Source organism: Rattus norvegicus, chromosome 7, assembly GCF_021556685.1.
Source record: "Rattus norvegicus strain SHRSP/BbbUtx chromosome 7, alternate assembly SHRSP_T2T, whole genome shotgun sequence".
Lineage (NCBI taxonomy): Eukaryota > Metazoa > Chordata > Mammalia > Rodentia > Muridae > Rattus > Rattus norvegicus.
The window spans coordinates 141,378,141-141,396,130 of record NC_141540.1 but is presented as its reverse complement, the minus strand read 5'-3'; the positions used below and the strand labels follow the sequence as shown (position 1 = coordinate 141,396,130).

The window sequence follows — 17,990 nt, the reverse complement described above, 5'->3', positions numbered from 1 at the left end:
GAAGCCGATAAGGCTGCTGTGCCCTGGTTAGGGCTCCCTGTGTCAAGAATGGCCCCCGGGGAAACAAATGGGAACTGAAAGGAGAAGTTTTGGTGGTGAGAAGCAGCTTTTCCCAGCAACCACCAAAAGACCAGACACGAGGGACAGACAACACAGGCAGTTTGTGTGTGTGTGTGTGTGTGTGTGTGTGTGTGTGTGTGTGTGTGTGTGTGCGCGCGCGCGCGTGCGTGTGCGTGTAGGTTGCGGGGAATGGCTGGTGGTGGCACGGGAGTTGGGAGGATGGCTGAGGCAGATCCTCCTGCCAGGGCCAGCAGAGAGGAGATACACCAGCACTGGCACCAGTAGACCAGAGAGTCCCTCCACACCTCCTTAGTAACCTCCACAAAGGTAAGGCTGGAACCTCGCCTATTTGAGGAAAAAATTTCAGGACACATCAGAGTGAAGCAAATTTAGTTAAGTAGAGAGGAAGGGTCACATGCTTTAGACCTTGGCTAAGACAGCCACACATACAGGAGCCATACAGGTGCATGTGTGGGCGTGGTGTCTCAAGACAGCCCCACTCAGGTGTCCACATAATGGCCGACTACATATTTATATAATATATAATTATGATATATAATGATTGTGTGACCTTGTAGGATATATATTTTTAAAAGACGTAACTTACAATAAAGTTTACAGGTTAAAGTTGGGCTGGAGAGATGGCTTAGCAGTTAGGAACACTTGCAGTTCTGGAGTTCAGTTCCCAGCACCTACACGGCGGCTCACAACAACCTGTAGCTCCAGCGACACGGGATCCAACAGCCTCTTCCGGTACCACACTCAAGCATCCATATTGAAAAGATAAAAAGAAAACAAATCTTGGGGCTGGGGATTTAGCTCAGTGGTAGAGTGCTTACCTAGGAAGCGCAAGACCCTGGGTTCGGTCCCCAGCTCCGAAAAAAAGAACCAAAAAAAAAAAAAGAAAAGAAAACAAATCTTAAAAAATAAGCACTGGGCTGGAGAGATGGCTCAGGGGTTAAGAGCACTGACTGCTCTTCCAGAGGTCCTGAGTTCAAATCCCAGCAACCACATGGTGGCTCACAATCACCTGTCATGAAATCTGATGCCCTCTTCTGGTGTGTCTGAGGACAGTGATGGTGTACTCACATAAAATAAATTAATAAATATTTAAAAAATAAGCATGACTTAAACATTAAAACATGCATATGAACCAATTTACTTATTTTTCTTATGTGAAAGGATTTCCTTTTGTAAATGAAGCTGTAAGGTGGTTATATAACGTTGAGGGATGAGAAACCTAAGCCAGGGCCATAAGCATAATTTGTTATATGCTAGCTGTGTTCTCCTCTCTCTCTGTCTCTCTCTTTCTCTGTGTCTGTCTCTTTCTCCTTCCTTCCCTCCCTCCACCTCTCTCTCTCCCTGTCTGTATCCCTCCCTCCCATCCTCTCTCCCTCCCTCCACCTCTCTCACTCTCTCTCTCTCTGAGGCAGGGTTTCACTATGTCGCCCTGTCTAGCCTGGAATAAACTATATAGGCCAAGCTAGACTCAAACTCACAGAAATTCACCTGCCTCTGTCTACTGAGTGCTGGGATTGATACCTGGCCCACTCCTCTACATTCATTTATCTTTAAATCTGTGAATGTTGGGGGTGTTTTTTATTCGCATGACCACAGGTACTCTTGGGAGTCACATGACCACAGGTATTCTTTGGGGGGGCAGAGGTATCACAGCACTCTGGACCTGGAGTTCAGTGGTTCTGAGCCAATAAAGGTCTTGGGAACTGAATTTAGGTTCTCCCCAAGAACAGTAGGCTCTGAACCACTGAGCCATCTCTCCAGCCCTGACGGTTTGATTTTATAAGTTGTGCTGAAGGTTCTGACTTCCAGCCAGATTCTCAAGAGAGTGGCTTCCTTCCCTCCTCCTGTCCCCTTCCTTTTCTTTTTTTTTTTTTTTCTTTTTTTCGGAGCTGGGGACCGAACCCAGGGCCTTGTGCTTGCTAGGCAAGCGCTCTACCACTGAGCTAGATCCCCAACCCCTTCCTTTTCTTTCTTTCCTGTTTTACTACTGTGTTAGTGAAGTTATACATCATGGTGTATGCTATATAGTATAACTCTGTCTCACTGTGTACACTGTAACCTAACATCACTGTGTACACTGTAACCTAACATCACTGTGTACACTGTAACCTAACATCACAGTGTGTACTATAACCTAACATCACTGTGTGTATTGTAACCTAACATCACTGTGTACACTGTAACCTAACATCACTGTGTACTATAACCTCACATCACTGTGTGTACTGTAACCTAACATCACTGTGTACACTGTAACCTAACATCACTGTGTACACTGTAACCTAACATCACTGTGTACACTGTAACCTAACATCACTGTGTGTACTATAACCTAACATCACTGTGTACACTGTAACCTAACATCACTGTGTACACTATAACCTAACATCACTGTGTACACTGTAACCTAACATCACTGTGTGTACTATAACCTAACATCACTGTGTGTACTATAACCTAACATCACTGTGTGTACTATAACCTAACATCACTGTGGATACTGTAAGAGGCTGGACCAGACTTAGGATGTCTGAGTTCCTGCCCTAATTCCACAATTGAGGAGTAAGGGTAATCTAGGAATATTATCAATCTTTTCTGTTATGAGAAACGGCCTTTGTTTTGGTTTGGTTTGATATTTCTATCAAAGATAGCCTGAAGCCACCCCATGCCATCTTGTAACATGCCTGTTTGCTCATCCCCAAACTTCATCTTACTCTTCTCCTCAGCACCAATCACCTGATTGTGAAGACAAGCTCCTACCAATGGGATGAGACAGTCATCACCAGCATTGGGATAAAAGACCGGCAGTCACAGCCACAAGCTGCTGCTTGCTGGCCTGACCCTTGGTGTAGCTTACTTCTAAGTGAGTCCAGTTAGTTTTGTGACACTCAAATCATCTCTTCAAACACTATGGCTTGGTTTCTCCATTTAGTTTACTTCAAGGGTTGTTCCTGCTCTGGCACTGCCTGACAGAACATCAGGTTCTTGGGCACTAAAGAGTTTCTGAATCAGGTCATGCACACCTATAATCTGAGGTAGCTGAGTTCCAGGCCAGCATGGGCTACAGGTGAGGCCCTGTTTCAAACACGCGCTGTAAGAAAGACAAGAGTGTCTTAGAAGGCTACCATCTGGGCACTCTGCTGAAGTTCTGAGTCATCCTGGGAGTGACAGGGGTCTCGGCCTTCTGCTAATGACACCCCGGCTGCCTTTTCCTTCTCCCAGCATCTCAGCAAGACCAATGTTCTCTGGATTTCTCTGCTCTCTCCTATTTCATATGAAGTCCTTCCGTTTTCTTAATCTGCCTCTCTCAGACCACCACTAAAGCTAACATCCATTCCCTAACCACCTATTGCTTGAGAAGTCGTACCCACCTCTGGAAATGAATTACATACAGTACAGTTTGGTCTCCTGATTGCCCATCTAACTCCAAAGTAAGCACCTGGACATCAGCTTAGCCTTTCCTGTCTGGCTTCCTAGTGTGAGCCTGGCACGCTGTGTTTGACCTTCAATGCAGCGTCTATTTTGATGAAAGAAATGGAAAACAATAGCAGGCTGTTTTGTGGCAGGCCTCCAGCTTCCTTCTGCCTTCTCCCATGGACGCCTATTATGACCTCTTTCTTTCCTTGAGGGCATTCTACCCGCTCTCTAAGATTCTGGAATAAATGTTTCCCCTAGTATCCATCCACACTTTACGGCTATCCCTTCTCAGTGATCAGGTGTGACTTCATTGGAGGACCGATTTCCTAGAGAAGCCAGAATTGTAGTCTCTACAGCCCCACCCCAGTCTGCATAATCTCTGTCTAAATTCACACCGTGTCCAAATAATGTACCATGCTTTTCCTAGGAAGGTTTGCTCTCCACTGTGAAGTTCAGGCCTCTCCCCTCCCCTCCTCCTTAGCACATTATGAACGGCACCCCCTTTCCCGAAGACCCCATCTCTCCCCTTCAAATCCAAATCTGGATTCTGCCCACCTTCTGCACTCTGCCCCTACAATTCCCAGGCTTAGAGACCCTAAGCTGCAATCGGGGGTGAGACTCTGTCACCCGGCATCAATACCCTGTAGCTGGTAGGTGGTCTCTGGGTGGACCTCGGTCTTTTGTGTCTCCTCACTTTCTAGTGCCGTTCAGGTTTTGGAAACGGTGAGTCACAGTATACATTCAAAGACCCTGCTCAAGGGGACCATTCTTTCTCTACTGTAGGGGTAGCATTTCTAAGCTGGTCTTAAGAGTTTGTGTCCACCAAAGTCCACCCTGAACAAACCGTTCTCCGCCAACTTCTTAGAATAGTCTAGCTGCCCTCCCAGTTCCAGATACCTGTGTGGATCCCAACTTTTGCCCAGCCTGTTGTGGTGGGTGTTGCCCAGCGGTTCTCCCGAGGATCTGGGCAGTGATGGGGTCCCAGTGGTCCTCGAGAGGTGGCATTGGGTGGTCCAGATCGACCACGCCCCAGCAGGCGGCAGGCAGGGTGTGAAGGCCCGCCCTCCGAGCTTCACGAAAGGCATGCTGGGAGGCCGCACTTCCTCTCAGGGGCCTCTAGAAACCACAGGACCAAGCTGCGCCCCCGCAGCCGGCAGGATGGCAGAGGGCAAGGCGGGCGGAGCAGCTGGACTTTTCGCCAAGCAGATGCAGAAGAAGTTCAGCAGGGCCCAGGAGAAGGTAGGCAGCCTGGCCTCACCAGGGGCTCGGACCTAGGCTAAGGCGAAAGGGTCCTGCTGCCCCAGAGCGGGCGGGGAATGGGTGTCCATGAACACTGGCTGACGTGGGAGAGAAGGGAGCAGCTGAGGAAAACAGCTGTTTTCACAGGAGTCTTCTGCAGCCCTCAGGCTGACCCAGAACAGAAAGGAACGAATGGTGGTGGTCAACTGTGTCACAGATTTTGTCCTAGTGATAAGGCAAGAGTGGTGTCTCTTAGGCGATGAATGAGTTGGAGGATTCTTGTCCTCAAAGTAAGGGACAGCAGCTGCGGCGCCAATGAGTCGCCTCACTTAATTTGATTCGGGAATTCACCAAGGACCAGGGCAACCTGCACAGTTCTCCACACTGACTGATGTTTAAACTGATATAAACGGAAGCAGGTGGATAGAAAACTAGAGGCATCCTAAGCTATATACTGTGTTAAGACCAGCTCGAGCTACAAGATACTCTTATCTTGGGGTGAGTGGGGAGCTCTTGTGCCCAGTAGCCAGCCCGTTTCTTAGGTCATTCCTTCTGCCTTGATGGTGATCCAAGGCCTCTGTGTGCCCTTCCTTAGACTGCCACCTATTAAACTGACATCCATAGTTTGCCAGTTCACCCAGATTATGGGCACACGCCTTTATCCCAGCACTCAGGAGGCAGAGGCAGGTGGGTCTCTGTGAGCTCAAGATCTGCCTGGTTTACAGAGTGACTTCCAGGACAGCCTAGACTACATAGAGAGACGGTGTCTCAAAAAATTAGAAAAAAAGGAAAGAAATTGATTATGGGGACACTCCACACAGTTTATTTTATTTGCCTGTTGTTTTTTGTTTGTTTTTTGTTTTGTTTTTTTTGTGGGGGTTTTTTTTTTTGTTTTGTTTTGTTTTGTTTTTTGGAGGCAGGGTCTTACCATGTCCCCTGGGCTGGTTTTGAATTCCAGGTGATCCTCCCACTGGGTTCACAGGTGTGAACCCCATTCTCATCACTCGTCACATGTTTCTGAGACAGTTTCTTGTACCCCCAAACTCACTAGGTCCTTGAATTTCAACTTCTGGTCTCCCTGCCTCCCTCTAGCTTCTGGGTTGCAAGCGTGTGACATCACATCTCTTCCATGCTGAGGGTTGAGCCTACAGCTTCTTGTGAGCAAACCAAGCACTCTGCCAACTGAGCTCCACCCCAGCCCTTCCTCTAAACATTTAAAAGGCGTTTCGATGTTACCTGTCCAGAATGTTCCTTTGCCTAGCCACCATCTACCCACACTCTAGTAGAAAAGGAGGTGTGGGAAGAGGCATGAGCTAAAAGGAGAGAGTTCATGATCTTCGAACCAGTTAAATACATAGCACACTCAACAATGGAAAGATTGGCATTACCTTGTAAAGGTGGTACGGTAGCTGTTGGAGAAGATTAAGGGCACCCGGCTCTACCACATGAGGTTGACATTACTGATGGGGTTAAAGGACCACAGTGGAAGGGAGAGGCTCTATATACGTCTGTCTTTTGAGGTCATGCGAAAAAAACGAATGGACAATAAGAATTTTGTGTGGCCAGCCTTTGTTACTTGGCTTAGCTTAACTTCGCCTCTCTGGAGGCTAACTAGACATCTGATAGACGGAAAGCAGTGCTTATGGAAAGGTGTAGCTCTAAATAGGGAGACAATATGGAAAGGTGTAGCTCTAAATAGGGAAACAAGGAACGCTCCTAGAGGAAGCTGCACTGTAGCTGAAGAAACACAAGACAAAAGACAAAAAGTAGCAACTGGAAACTTCATGTATCAAGGACTGGCAGGTATGGCAGGTTGGAACATGTACCTAGCACGGGCAATCCTGGGCACCACAAAAAAAAAAGAAACATTGTAAATGAAGCCCGGGCATATCGGGTGCATTTTGCCTGACTTCCTTTGGCCTGTTGTCATCATGAGGCCTTTGGAGTGAGAGTCATTTAACCTCTTTGTCTCCTTTAAGCCTGGACTCCAAAACTTGCCATAAAAAAAGAAAGAAAGAAAGAAAGAAAGAAAGAAAGAAAGAAAGAAAGAAAGAAAGAAAGAAAGAAAGAAAGGGAGAAAGGAAGAAAGAAAGAAAGAAAGAAAGAAAGAAATGTTCTGTTCTTGGCTTCAGTTCTCTCATCTATAAACTGAGAGAGAGGACTCTGAACTTCAGAGTCAAGTATGGCCAGAGTAGAAACAGTCACACCTGTAGCCGCACAATGTTCTTCCGGTCCTGGATCCTCTCCCAGTCCTGGGAGAGAGATGCAAACTCAAGTCTGCCCAAGGAACTCAGAGCTTAATGCAGAAAGCAAGATAGGCTGTCGGTGAGACTCGGGGTTTCAGGGTTGGCCCAGACAGACCCTGACTTAAAGGAAAATCGGTCTGTGTGGAAGAGCTGGAGTCCTTGAGTCTTGGGAAGTTCCTGAGAACAAGAGAGAGTGTTCCAGTAAAAAGAGATTCTGGGCTGGTGAGGGACATTTGCTCAGCCCGATAGAGCGAATTCAGATTCTCCCCACTCCAGCCTCTGCTTGGGGGACAGGGTTGGGGGAGTCCCTGCAGAGCCTCTCTGCAGAGCTGATTGAAGTGGGATCACTTTTTACCTGCTCATCCTCCGACAAGGGGGAAGGTCTGCTGGCCCTTAAGCACAAGAGGAATGAAACAGCCTCCTGGTTCTCTTTCCAGTTCCCACCGACTGCAGCGTGAGCTGTATTTTTTTTTTTTTTTTCCTGGAGCTGGGGACCGAACCCAGGGCCTTGTGTTTGCTAGGCAAGCGCTCTACCACTGAGCTAAATCCCCAACCCCAGTGAGCTGTATTTTTACAACACCACACATCCTCACATATGTTAGTCGACCGGTTGCTGTCCTATCTGTGTTTTCTCTGTGCAGACTGCTGGGTTCTCCCCCAGCAAGGGTTTTTTTTTTTTTTTTTTTTAAATCTCTCCTATGTTGTTCTTCTCTCTGTTAACATTCATTCAACTTCATTCAACTTACATCCCCAAGAGTTTAATTTGTCAAATATTTGCAATAGATTCTTTTGTTCAGGGGGCTGAGCCAGTCCCAGCGGGAACTAAGAAATGAATAATCTCTTGTCTGCCGGAAGCTCAGAATCCACTGTTTGCCTAAGATATGCTCATCTGTGGGAACTCAGGACAGAACAATTGGGTGGAAGGTTTTCTTTCTTTTTTTTTTTTTTTTCTTTTTCTTTTTTTCGGAGCTGGGGACCGAACCCAGGGCCTTGCGGGGGTGGAAGGTTTTCTAGCTCTGGCTGACTTAGAAATGGGAACTGTGTGTCGTCGGCCGTTCCTCCACTAACCTGAGAGCACCTTCCAGCTGAGGAAGGTTATTGTGGTCATGGCCTAAGCCTGCTTTAGGCTAAACGTCCATTGTCCATCAAGAAATGCAGCTGGAGCAAGAGGGTGGGAGAGGAGCCTGGAAGAACTCACAGGAACTGTTAGGGAGAGCCTCCAGGTAGTGTGTGTCTGCAGACTTTCCTCACGTAGCCTGCCTGTTAGGGAGAGCCTCCAGTTACAGTCTGTAGACTCCCTCCAAAGCCACTTTTGAGTCATTACACCAAGACAAAGGTGCGACAAACTACACCTTTTAGAGTCTGGTTCCTGCTCAGGTTACCTCAATTGACACTTTCAACTAAATGCAGTAGGGGACAGGGAGGTCATGGGGAGGGACTGAAGCCAGCAAGTAAACCCCCCCCCCTGTGAATGTCTTTGAAGGTGTTTCCCTCCCACTTTATAGAAGAGTTAAAAGAATGAGCTAGTTAACCTATTTCACCCACCTTCCTGCAGTGTTAACATTCGCTTACCAGCTCCTGCTTTTTCTCTCCAAGAGTCTGAATTCTAACTAGTCAACTGCCAGGCGGGGCTGACCAGGGCAGAATTCTCAGGCAGGATTGTAGGGGCTTGTGTTGTGAGCTTTCATTGAGAATTGGTCAAAAAATAGAATTTAGCCAGGTGTAGTGTCTTACACCTGTGATCACAGTTCTCAACTAGCTGAAACTGGACAGTCATTGCAAGTTTGAGGCTAACCTGGGCTACCAAGTTAAGCCTGTTTCGAACATACAAATTCATTCTTTCAGCAGACATCTGTTGCGTAGCAGACATCTGTTGCATACCTGCACATCTTGTTCCTTCAAGGGTCTAAGAACAAACACCTCCAGTGTGAAATGTGACCCAGCATAGTCACCCGTTGCTATGGCAACAAGTGAGTCGGGGACTGGAGAGATGATAAATATTTCCATGCTATCACTTGCTCCCATCTGGGAAGAGTTGATGGTGGGCCTTCTGCTACTGAAGGTGCTGTAGTCTACTAAAAAAAAAAAAAAAAAAAAAAGTAGATGGTGGGAAGATTCTCAGCGCAGCCTGCATACCCCAGGAAGCCCTATCGCCTCAAGGCTCCAGCCCCTAGCTGCCCTCCGCATTGAGTCTAAATTGGGTTTTCTCTTTTTCCAGCCCCCACCCTCCCCTGCCCCCCACCTCAGAAACATAAGTGGGCAAAGGAAGGGAGGAGTCGAGAAAAGGAAGTAAGAGCTGCCTACCAAGAACAAGGTGGTTTTGCAACTTTCTGGGGAAGAACCCTGTTTGTTGGGGTGAGAGGGGAGGGGGAACCAGGGAGGATGGAGGTGAAGCTAGAGACCAGCAAAGACAGACCTGGCTGAGGGGAGAAGCAGCGCTTGAGCACCTGTGATTTAAAGGCAAGGAAGCAAAAGCAGACCCAGCCAGGCTGGGCGTGGTGGCTGGGCACGGTTGTGCGCATGACTTTAGTCTCAGCACTTGAGAGGCAAAGGCAGGTGACTCTCCATGAGTTCAAGGCCAGCCAGGTCTACAGAGTGAATTCCAGGGACAGACAGAGCCACACAGTATATGAATGTATGTATGTATGTATGTAGTATGTATGTAGGTAGTATGTATGTAGGTAGGAATGTAGGTATGAGTGTAGGTAGGTATGAATGTATGTATGTGTCTTTATGAATGTATGTATGTAGTCCTGGGCACCTCATAGCTAATCAGCAGAAAGGCCAACGTATGTATTAATGTGTGGTTACAGAAGCCTTGATCTTAATCACCGAGAGCTTGAGATGTGAGAGGCACTGACCCTCTCCTCTCTCATGAGGCTGCAGACACTGTACACACAGGACGGCCCCCTGCACAGCCCTCAGGACAACCCTCGGCACACTGACCTGTGATTCGGATTCCTTCACGATGAGATTCCACATGTGATTCAGATTTCTTCATAATGAGATGCCACACAGCACGACACACCCAGCCACACCCACCCTGAGAGCTGAACACGCCTGCTTTGCCCTGGGTTGTTGGTCCGGCCTCCTCTGCACACTCACTCACTCTCTGAGCCCCTCCTCCGGGCCCAGCCCAGGCACCACCCGGTCAGTTTCACCTCCTTCCATTAAACTGACTAAGTGGCCTTTGCCGGAGTCTGAGCGTTAATAAAGTACCCAAGGAGGAGACAGACAGATGAACACAGTGGGCAAGAAGCAGTTAGGAGTGAGTGAACTTCATTAACGGGATGGAGTAGATAGGTTGGTGTGAGAACAGGTATGGCATTTGAAGTAGTGCTTGTTAAAATGTATCTTATACTTGCACAGCAGGCAAAGTTGAGAAGTCACTAGAGTATTCCAGAAGGGAATGGAGCCTGTAATGATTGATAGTGGGGCTTATTTAGGAACTAAAAAAAAAAAAAAAAAAAAAGATATAGAGGAGAAACGTGGAGAGCTGCAGTTTAAGGAAGAGTCAAAGCACCAGGGTTAGGGTCAGGGGTTAGGGTTAAGGGTCAGGGATTAGGGTTAGTGTGTCCTTGGTAGACTGTCCAATGGGAACTCGGCTGATACCCAATGCATGACTGCTACCTAGTGGACACATCGTGGGGTCGAATAAAAGGAGGCAGATGGATGAAGAATTGTGTCAGCAGCATGGTCAGGACCTGTGGCAGCAAGGAAGAAACAGCTGGGCCTGAGGCTGTGGCAGTGAAACTAGAGAGAATGGGGTGGTTTCCAGAGGGGACCTGGTGGGTTGGGTGAAGGAGGAGACTCAGAATTTGAAAGCGGCACTTATGATCCTGCCTTGGGCCTAGGGGATTGCTGGTGCTTCCTCCCAAGATGCACATGCACACATGCCATATCACAGATGTACATGTGGATACACACATGCTGCCCCATCACACATGTGGAAGTACACACACACACACACACACACACACACACACACACCATATTGTACATGTGGAGGTCAGAGGTCAACTTTTGCGAGTCCGTTCTCTCCTTCCGCCACGTGGGTTCCAGGGATCCACCTCAGGTCAACCTCAGACTCCATGGCAAGCGCCTTCACTCCCAAGCATCTCAGCAGCCCCTCGCCCTGTCTTCCTTGCTCACACCTGAGCAGCCTCTCTTGAGAGCAAACCTGGCGCTTTCTTGTGTTTCGCACTGGCACTGAGACTGGGGTGGCGGTGAGCTCTCTGTTTCTTAGCCAATGAGAACTAGACACGGGTACCATTCATTTCCCTGGGGCTTGGAATACAGAGTTTGTTAAGGTTTCTCACAAGGGCTTCCGTGAGAAGAGCCCTGCTCACCTTGGCCACAGAGAGGGAGGGACCTGTGACAGTGCCTAAATAGGGGCTTGTCGGTCAAGCAGAGCGTCCTGTCTCACACCTTACCTCAAAAGGCCATGCATATTTTCTAGCTATGTCTCAGTGGAATGCCCTCCTCTAGGCCCCTTTAAAAATCCCTCCAAGAGGGGCTGGGGATTTAGCTCAGTGGTAGAGCGCTTACCTAGGAAGCGCAAGGCCCTGGGTTCGGTCCCCAGCTCAAAAAAAAAAAAAAAAAAAAAAAAAAAATCCCTCCAAGAGCTGGGTGGTGGCAGGAACCTCTGGAGGCAGAGGCAGGGGGAGCTCTCTGAGTTCAAGGCCATTCTGGTCTACAGTGAGTTCTAGGACAGATGGGGCTACACAGAGAAACCCTACCTTAAAAAAAAATCAGGGGGCTGGGGATTTAGCTCAGTGGTAGAGCGCTTGCCTAGGAAGCGCAAGGCCCTGGGTTCGGTCCCCAGCTCCGAGAAAAGAAAAAAAAAAATCAAACAAAAGTCACTTTAAGGTGCATTGAGTGGGAGAGTGTGCGTTTAGGTTGTACAAGGCTCTTAGTTCAACCGAGTGGTCAAACCAAACACAGGAAGCACATTCTTCAAGTAATGAGATTGGGGTGTGTGTTGGGAGGCGGGGACTGTAAATGAGACTGAGCAGCTAGATCCCACAACACAATCCCCAGATATCCCAGTTTGAATCACTAAGCATTGTTTTTGCTAACCACCTGTTAACCTTCCTGACTGGTGAGCTGGTGGGAGCCCACCCAAGACCGCCAGATCCGAGACTCGAGTATAACATACTTTCTGCCTTCTTTCCAGGTTCTGCAGAAATTGGGGAAAACCGTAGAAACCAAAGATGAGCGATTTGAACAAAGTGCCAGCAACTTCTACCAACAGCAGGTGACCTGGAGGGTGGAGGAGGGGTATGGAGGGGCTGAGGGTAAGGAAGAAAGGTATGGGGGCAGGATGAGGCTGAGGATGAGGGGAGAGGTGTGGAGGGGGCTAAGTACCAGAAGGTTCTAGAGAAGGCAGGCATTTTATCAGCCTGCTGCTTGCCCCTTTCTCTTAGAAGCAAAGGAACCTCCTAACCCTTCCTGTCGTGGCTCTTCTCTCTGTGTGTATTGTAGCCCTGAGGGCCAGGCTCCGTCAGTGTTACCTCGGCATGGGGATGGCTGAGGTTCTCTATAATACAGTCTGTCTGCTCAGAGGAGTATCTCACTACAGCACAGTTCCCACATGGCTGAGTATCAGGCCACACTTGCTCAAGGTTCCCCGTACACCTCCTGCTGTTCTGACTCTGTCCCGAGGTCTGCTGGAACCCAGCTCTGCAGAACTGACAGCTGCGATCAAGCTTCAGAGAGAAGGGTTCACTACCCCGGGGTGGCAGCCGTTTGTATAAGGGGCAGGAAGAACCAGCTCCCACTCTTTATGGCAGTGCCAAGGAACTGGCAAAGTTTCAGAAGGCAGGAGTGATGAGATCAGCAGATCCAGAGATAGAAATGGCTCTGCACACCAGATAAGGGAACTGAAGAGGGAGAAGCAGACTGACCTGCTAGCTGAGAATAGAGCCAAGTGCCTGGCAACCAGACAGACAGACAGACAGACAGACAGACAGACAGACAGGAGAGCCCAGTTGTGGAAGTCTTATCTGCCAGAGAAGAGTGTCTGGGATGACCTGGCCGAGGCATTTCAGGGGAAGATGGACGGGTCTGAAAATTAAACAGTGCCCAGTACTGTCCCTCACCCTGAAGCCCGCCCTACACCCTCGCCACGTCCCTGTCCTCTTCTAAAGAAAGAACAGGTGCAAAGGAAGACGGGCACGTGAATGGTTCCATGGTTAAGAGTGTGTGAAGGGGTTGGGGATTTAGCTCAGTGGTAGAGCGCTTGCCTAGGAAGCGCAAGGCCCTGGGTTCGGTCCCCAGCTCCAGCTCCGAAAAAAAGAACAAAAAAAAAAAAAAAAAAGAGTGTGTGAAGCTCGGGCCTTGAGAGGTAGCTCAGCAGTTAAGAGCACTGGCTGCTCTTCCTGAGCTCAGTTCCCAGCAACCACACGGTGGCTCACAACCATCTGTAATGGGATCCAATGCCCTCTTCTGGTGTGTCTGACAACAGCTACAGTGTATTCACATATATAAAAATAAATAAAAATTTTTTTAAAAAGGGGTGTAAAACTCTTACAGAACACCCAGGTTCCGTTCCCAGCACTCATGTTGGGCTCACAACAGGCTACAACTAGACCTGCCACCTGCACGCGAGCCCTGGGGAGGACAGACAGGCTGTCCAATACTCCAGAGCTGACAGAGGTTACAGGAAGTTGTGAGCTGCTGTTCTGGGCTCTGGGAACCGAACTCGGGTCCTCCAAACGTCGTCGCACACTTTTAACCTAACCACTGAGCCACATGGTCCGTCCAGTCGGACAGCTCTTATCAGTCATAGTTTTAATTGACACCAAGTTCTCATGATGAAGTGAAAAGTTAAGCCTATACTGTTGTCTTTCAAGAAAGAGTGTTAAATCTTCATTTATTTTTTTTAAAAAAAAGATTTGTCCTGTGTGTGTGTGTGTGTGTGTGTGTGTGTGTGTGTGTGTGTGTGTATGTGTGTATGTGTATGGACGCACATGCATGTGTAGGTACACAGTGGAAAATGTTGGATTTCTGAAGCTGGAGTTAACAGTAGATGTGCTGGGAATTGAACACTGGTTCTCTGCAAGGGCAGCAACTGATCTTAAATGTTGAGCCCTATCTCCAACTCTTTTACTAATTTTTATACCTTCAAAACCTCTTTCAAAGCTCTTAGGATCGTGATTATTGGGCTGGCAGGGGCCTCTGAGGGTAAAGGTCCCGGCTGCTAATCTCAGTGATGTAAGTTCAAGCCCTAGTACCCATGTGGCAGGGAGAGCCCACCTCTGCAGCTGTCCTCTGACCTCCTGTGTACACGGTTATTAGGTAGAACTTCCGCCCTAGTCTTGGGGCTGGGGATTTAGCTCAGTGGTAGAGCGCTTACCTAGGAAGCGCAAGGCCCTGGGTTTGGTCCCCAGCTCCGAAAAAAAGAATCAAAAAAAAAAAAAAAGTCACTAGTCTTTCTAGTAACGAACAAGTCCACATTAAGTACTTCCTGGTGTTCTTCATAACATCTCTAGGTTTCAAATACTCCATTCCTTGAACTGGTCTGTTGACCCATGAGCTGACTGGCACCATACCTCAGTCCCTCTCACATCCCTGAAGTCAGGCTCCAAATGTCACATCTGGCCCTCTACTCCCTCTCCACCCCGATCTGAGAAACTGGAGTTTACCCACGTAGGAGAGAACTGGGAGTTGGGGGAGAACAGGTTATAACCAGTGCACTGAGGAGGACAGCTTTGGTGACAGGAGCAGAGGGTTTGTCCTCGAGTTGGCGTGGAAGAAAAGTTAGAGCTCTGGGCTGGCAAGATGTTTGACTGGGTGCTGACCAGGCAGCCGTGACACCCTGAGGTCGATTTCTAGAACACATGTTTAAAAAAGCAATCTGGATGCAGTATAATCCCAGTGTCTCTGTCTCTGTCTGTCTGTCTACACACACACACACACACACACACACACACACACACACACACACACACACAGTCTATGATCCCAGCACTCTTAGGGTGAAGCGGGAAGTGAGCCCAGTAGAAGCAGCAGGAAGCCTCCTGAGCATGCAGTGAGGCAGGGACAGCAGGATCAACCTCCACTCAGTGACAAGGAGAGAGTCAGCTCCCAAGAGTTATTCTCTGACCTCCACAAGTGCAACACAGCACATGTGTGCCCACACTCACAAACACACCACACACACTCACAAACACATCACACACACACTCACATACACACATGATAACAATGAGAACACCAGCCTCCTCCTGGGGCTGGAGAGGTACTCAGTAGTTAAGAGCAATGGCTGCTCTTGCGGTGGACTGGGTTTGGTTCCCAACACCCACGTGGGCACTCAGAACCATCTGTAACACCAGCACCAGCAGATCCAACGCCATCTTCTGGCGTCTTTGGACACAGGCAGTGCACATACACACAGGCAAGTGGAACACTAATGCACATAAGAATATGTTTATCCTGTACAGATACTGAAGTGCGGGCAGCCTTCTCACAGAGCATTTAACACACAGGAACACTGTCCAGGGCAGGAGGTTACTAGTCTCCGTTTCCTGGAGGTATTTTAAAAAACAGGATAAGACTGGAGAGATGGCGCAGTAGTTAAGAGTGAGTACCACTCTTCCAGAGGACCCGACTTCATCCCCAGCATCCACCTCTGATGGCTCACAGCTGCCTCCTGTAGCTCTGCCTCTAGGTCAGCCCAACTCCTCTGGCCTCTTGGGGCACCTGCACTCAAGTTTGCACACACAGATAGAGACAGACAGATTATTAATAAAAAACTAAAAACTAAAAATGAATCTTTAGAGAAGAGGAAAGGAGGAAGAGAATATCCACCATTTAGGAAGCTGAGGCAGGAGCATAGGCAGCCCGGACTAAGAGGAAAGACTTTGTCATCGAACAGCAGCAAAGCAGAGGCTAGAAACAGGTGTCATAATCAAGGCTCATTCCTCAGGTTGAGATCGGATTCGATTAGGAGTGCAGAGTCCCACGCCCGTGCAGTGAGGGCATCCACCATCCCAGCACACGCAGAGATCTTTCTCTGGCTCCCCTTCTTTTTAAGAAAGAGACAGATCTGGGAAGATGGGAGAAAAGAAGGGATGGGGAAGAGACAAGACACAAGACACAGGAGCAGGGATGGATGGTAGAAGGCAGATGGGTTGAGTGCATGGGGGTAGGGGGAATGGAGGTAGGGGTTGAGGGGGCAGGAGATAGCTATAGAGCCTTGGAGTAGAAGCCAACTTGTGCAGGGAGGGGAGGGCAGAGCAAGGCAAGTGAGGGAATACTGCCCAGGAGGCAGGAAGTGTCTGTGTGGAGGTTTGGAGAGAAAGGAACCTGGTGAACTGGTGGCGGGAAGGACCAGCCACACCCAGGGAGCTCATTCCAGGACTTGGGCACAGGCTCTCGTGCCCTGGAAGGGACTAAGCAGAGGCAGAAGCTACATGCGTGCAGTGTGTGTGTCCACGCCCGTGCAGTGTGTGTGTCCACGCCCGTGCAGTGGGGACTTCCACCATCCCAGCATGTACGTTGACCCCAAAGAGACAACCTGCAGCTTGTCCAAGAAAGGGCAGCTCTGGTCACCGGGGTCACCTGAAGAAATTCCAGGCCTGAGCTCTGCTTTCCGCCTTCCTCCCCAGGCCGACCTCTGGAGCGCCTTCCAGACAGATGCTGTTAGTTACTGAAGCTGCTTTTTCCCTTTCAGGCAGAGGGCCACAGGCTGTACAAAGATCTGAAGAACTTCCTTAGCGCAGTCAAAGGTGGGTATTTGGCATGGAAGGATGCACGGACACTCTGATGCAGGGACTGGGCAGGCTGAGGTACGCAGAACAGCCAGACCCAGGGTTCTCACTGTTGAGCCGCCCTTGACCTCCGGACCGCCATGGGCCTCACAGTTGACTTCCTCCCCCAGCCCCACCAAGCTTCCCTTACTGAGGACCCATCCTTCTAGCCTCCGGTGAGCACATCTCAGCTTTGAGGCACTTGATGGTAGGACTGAGTTCTCTCTTTTCAGTGATGCGTGAGAGCTCAAAGAGAGTATCAGAGACCCTGCAGGAGATCTACAACAGCGACTGGGATGGGCATGAGGACCTGAAGGCCATCGTGGGGGTAAGAGCAGTTTGGGCAAGACACAGACGTAGGATGCGCTGCCATCTCCCCTCAGCTGAGCCTCTTTGGCCTGGGAAACAGGGAACCGGCGACCTGGGCCACGTTCACTCCCTGTTTCAGAGCCTCAGTCTCTAAGCCATAGAAAGCAGTTGCAGCTGGCTCTATCTTCCTCCCTCCCTGTAAGGTCACAGAGAAGTCTCCTTGAAGATGGGCTGGTTTAGAATAATGACCACCTGTAGTTAACTGTTTCCTGGCCCCTGTGGGGCCAAGGGCCCCCTGTACACCCACTGAGTGCAGTGGAGTGGCGCCCCTCCCTCTCCTTGAGATCGACATGATATTCTAAGCACGATGCTTCAGAGGAGCTCTCTGCAGAAAGAGTTGGGAGTTCTCTGGTGCAGCCTGTGGAGAAGTAGGGCGCTCACAACTCTCTACCCGGACCCCACAGAACAACGATCTCCTCTGGGAAGACTATGAAGAGAAACTGGCTGACCAGGCTTTGAGGACCATGGAGAACTATGTGTCACAGTTCAGTGAGGTTAAGGTAACTCATTCTGCAGAGTGGGGCAAGGTGGAGACAGTCCACGCAAGCTAGGAAACACAGTAGATAGCCCACACTAGAGAGAAAACACAGTGGACAGTTCACACTAGCTAGGAAACAACAGTGGACAGTCCACACTAGAGAGAAAACACAGTGGACAGTTCACACTAGCTAGGAAACAACGGTGGACAGTCCACACTAGCTAGGAAACAACGGTGGACAGTCCACACTAGCTAGGAAACAACGGTGGACAGTCCACACTAGCTAGGAAACAACGGTGGACAGTCCACACTAGAGAGAAAACACAGTGGACAGTTCACACTAGAGAGAAAACACAGTGGACAGTCCACACTAGCTAGGAAACACAGTGGACAGTCCACACTAGAGAG

At 49.1% G+C, this 17,990-nt stretch overlaps 1 protein-coding gene and 1 long non-coding RNA gene across 5 annotated transcripts in view; one reads left to right on the top strand and one right to left on the bottom strand.

Annotated features, from left to right (window-relative positions):
- The first annotated feature begins 117 nt into the window (after window positions 1-117).
- Bin2 (bridging integrator 2) overlaps window positions 118-17,990 on the top strand; it is a 30,742-nt gene continuing 12,869 nt past the window's right edge. The window contains exons 1-6 of one of the 4 annotated variants that reach the window (XM_087558542.1): window positions 4,645-4,737; window positions 9,797-10,133; window positions 12,160-12,240; window positions 16,660-16,714; window positions 16,969-17,063; window positions 17,509-17,604. In XM_087558542.1, coding sequence (XP_087414668.1) covers window positions 16,971-17,063; window positions 17,509-17,604 — 189 coding nt within the window. In that variant the 5' untranslated portion in view covers window positions 4,645-4,737; window positions 9,797-10,133; window positions 12,160-12,240; window positions 16,660-16,714; window positions 16,969-16,970. 4 annotated transcript variants of the gene reach the window in all.
- LOC148004987 (uncharacterized) lies at window positions 5,540-10,169 on the bottom strand. The gene is made up of 3 exons (XR_015626049.1): window positions 9,930-10,169; window positions 8,865-9,058; window positions 5,540-7,160 (listed from the first exon to the last, which is right to left on the bottom strand). It is a non-coding gene; the product is annotated as an uncharacterized LOC148004987 (long non-coding RNA).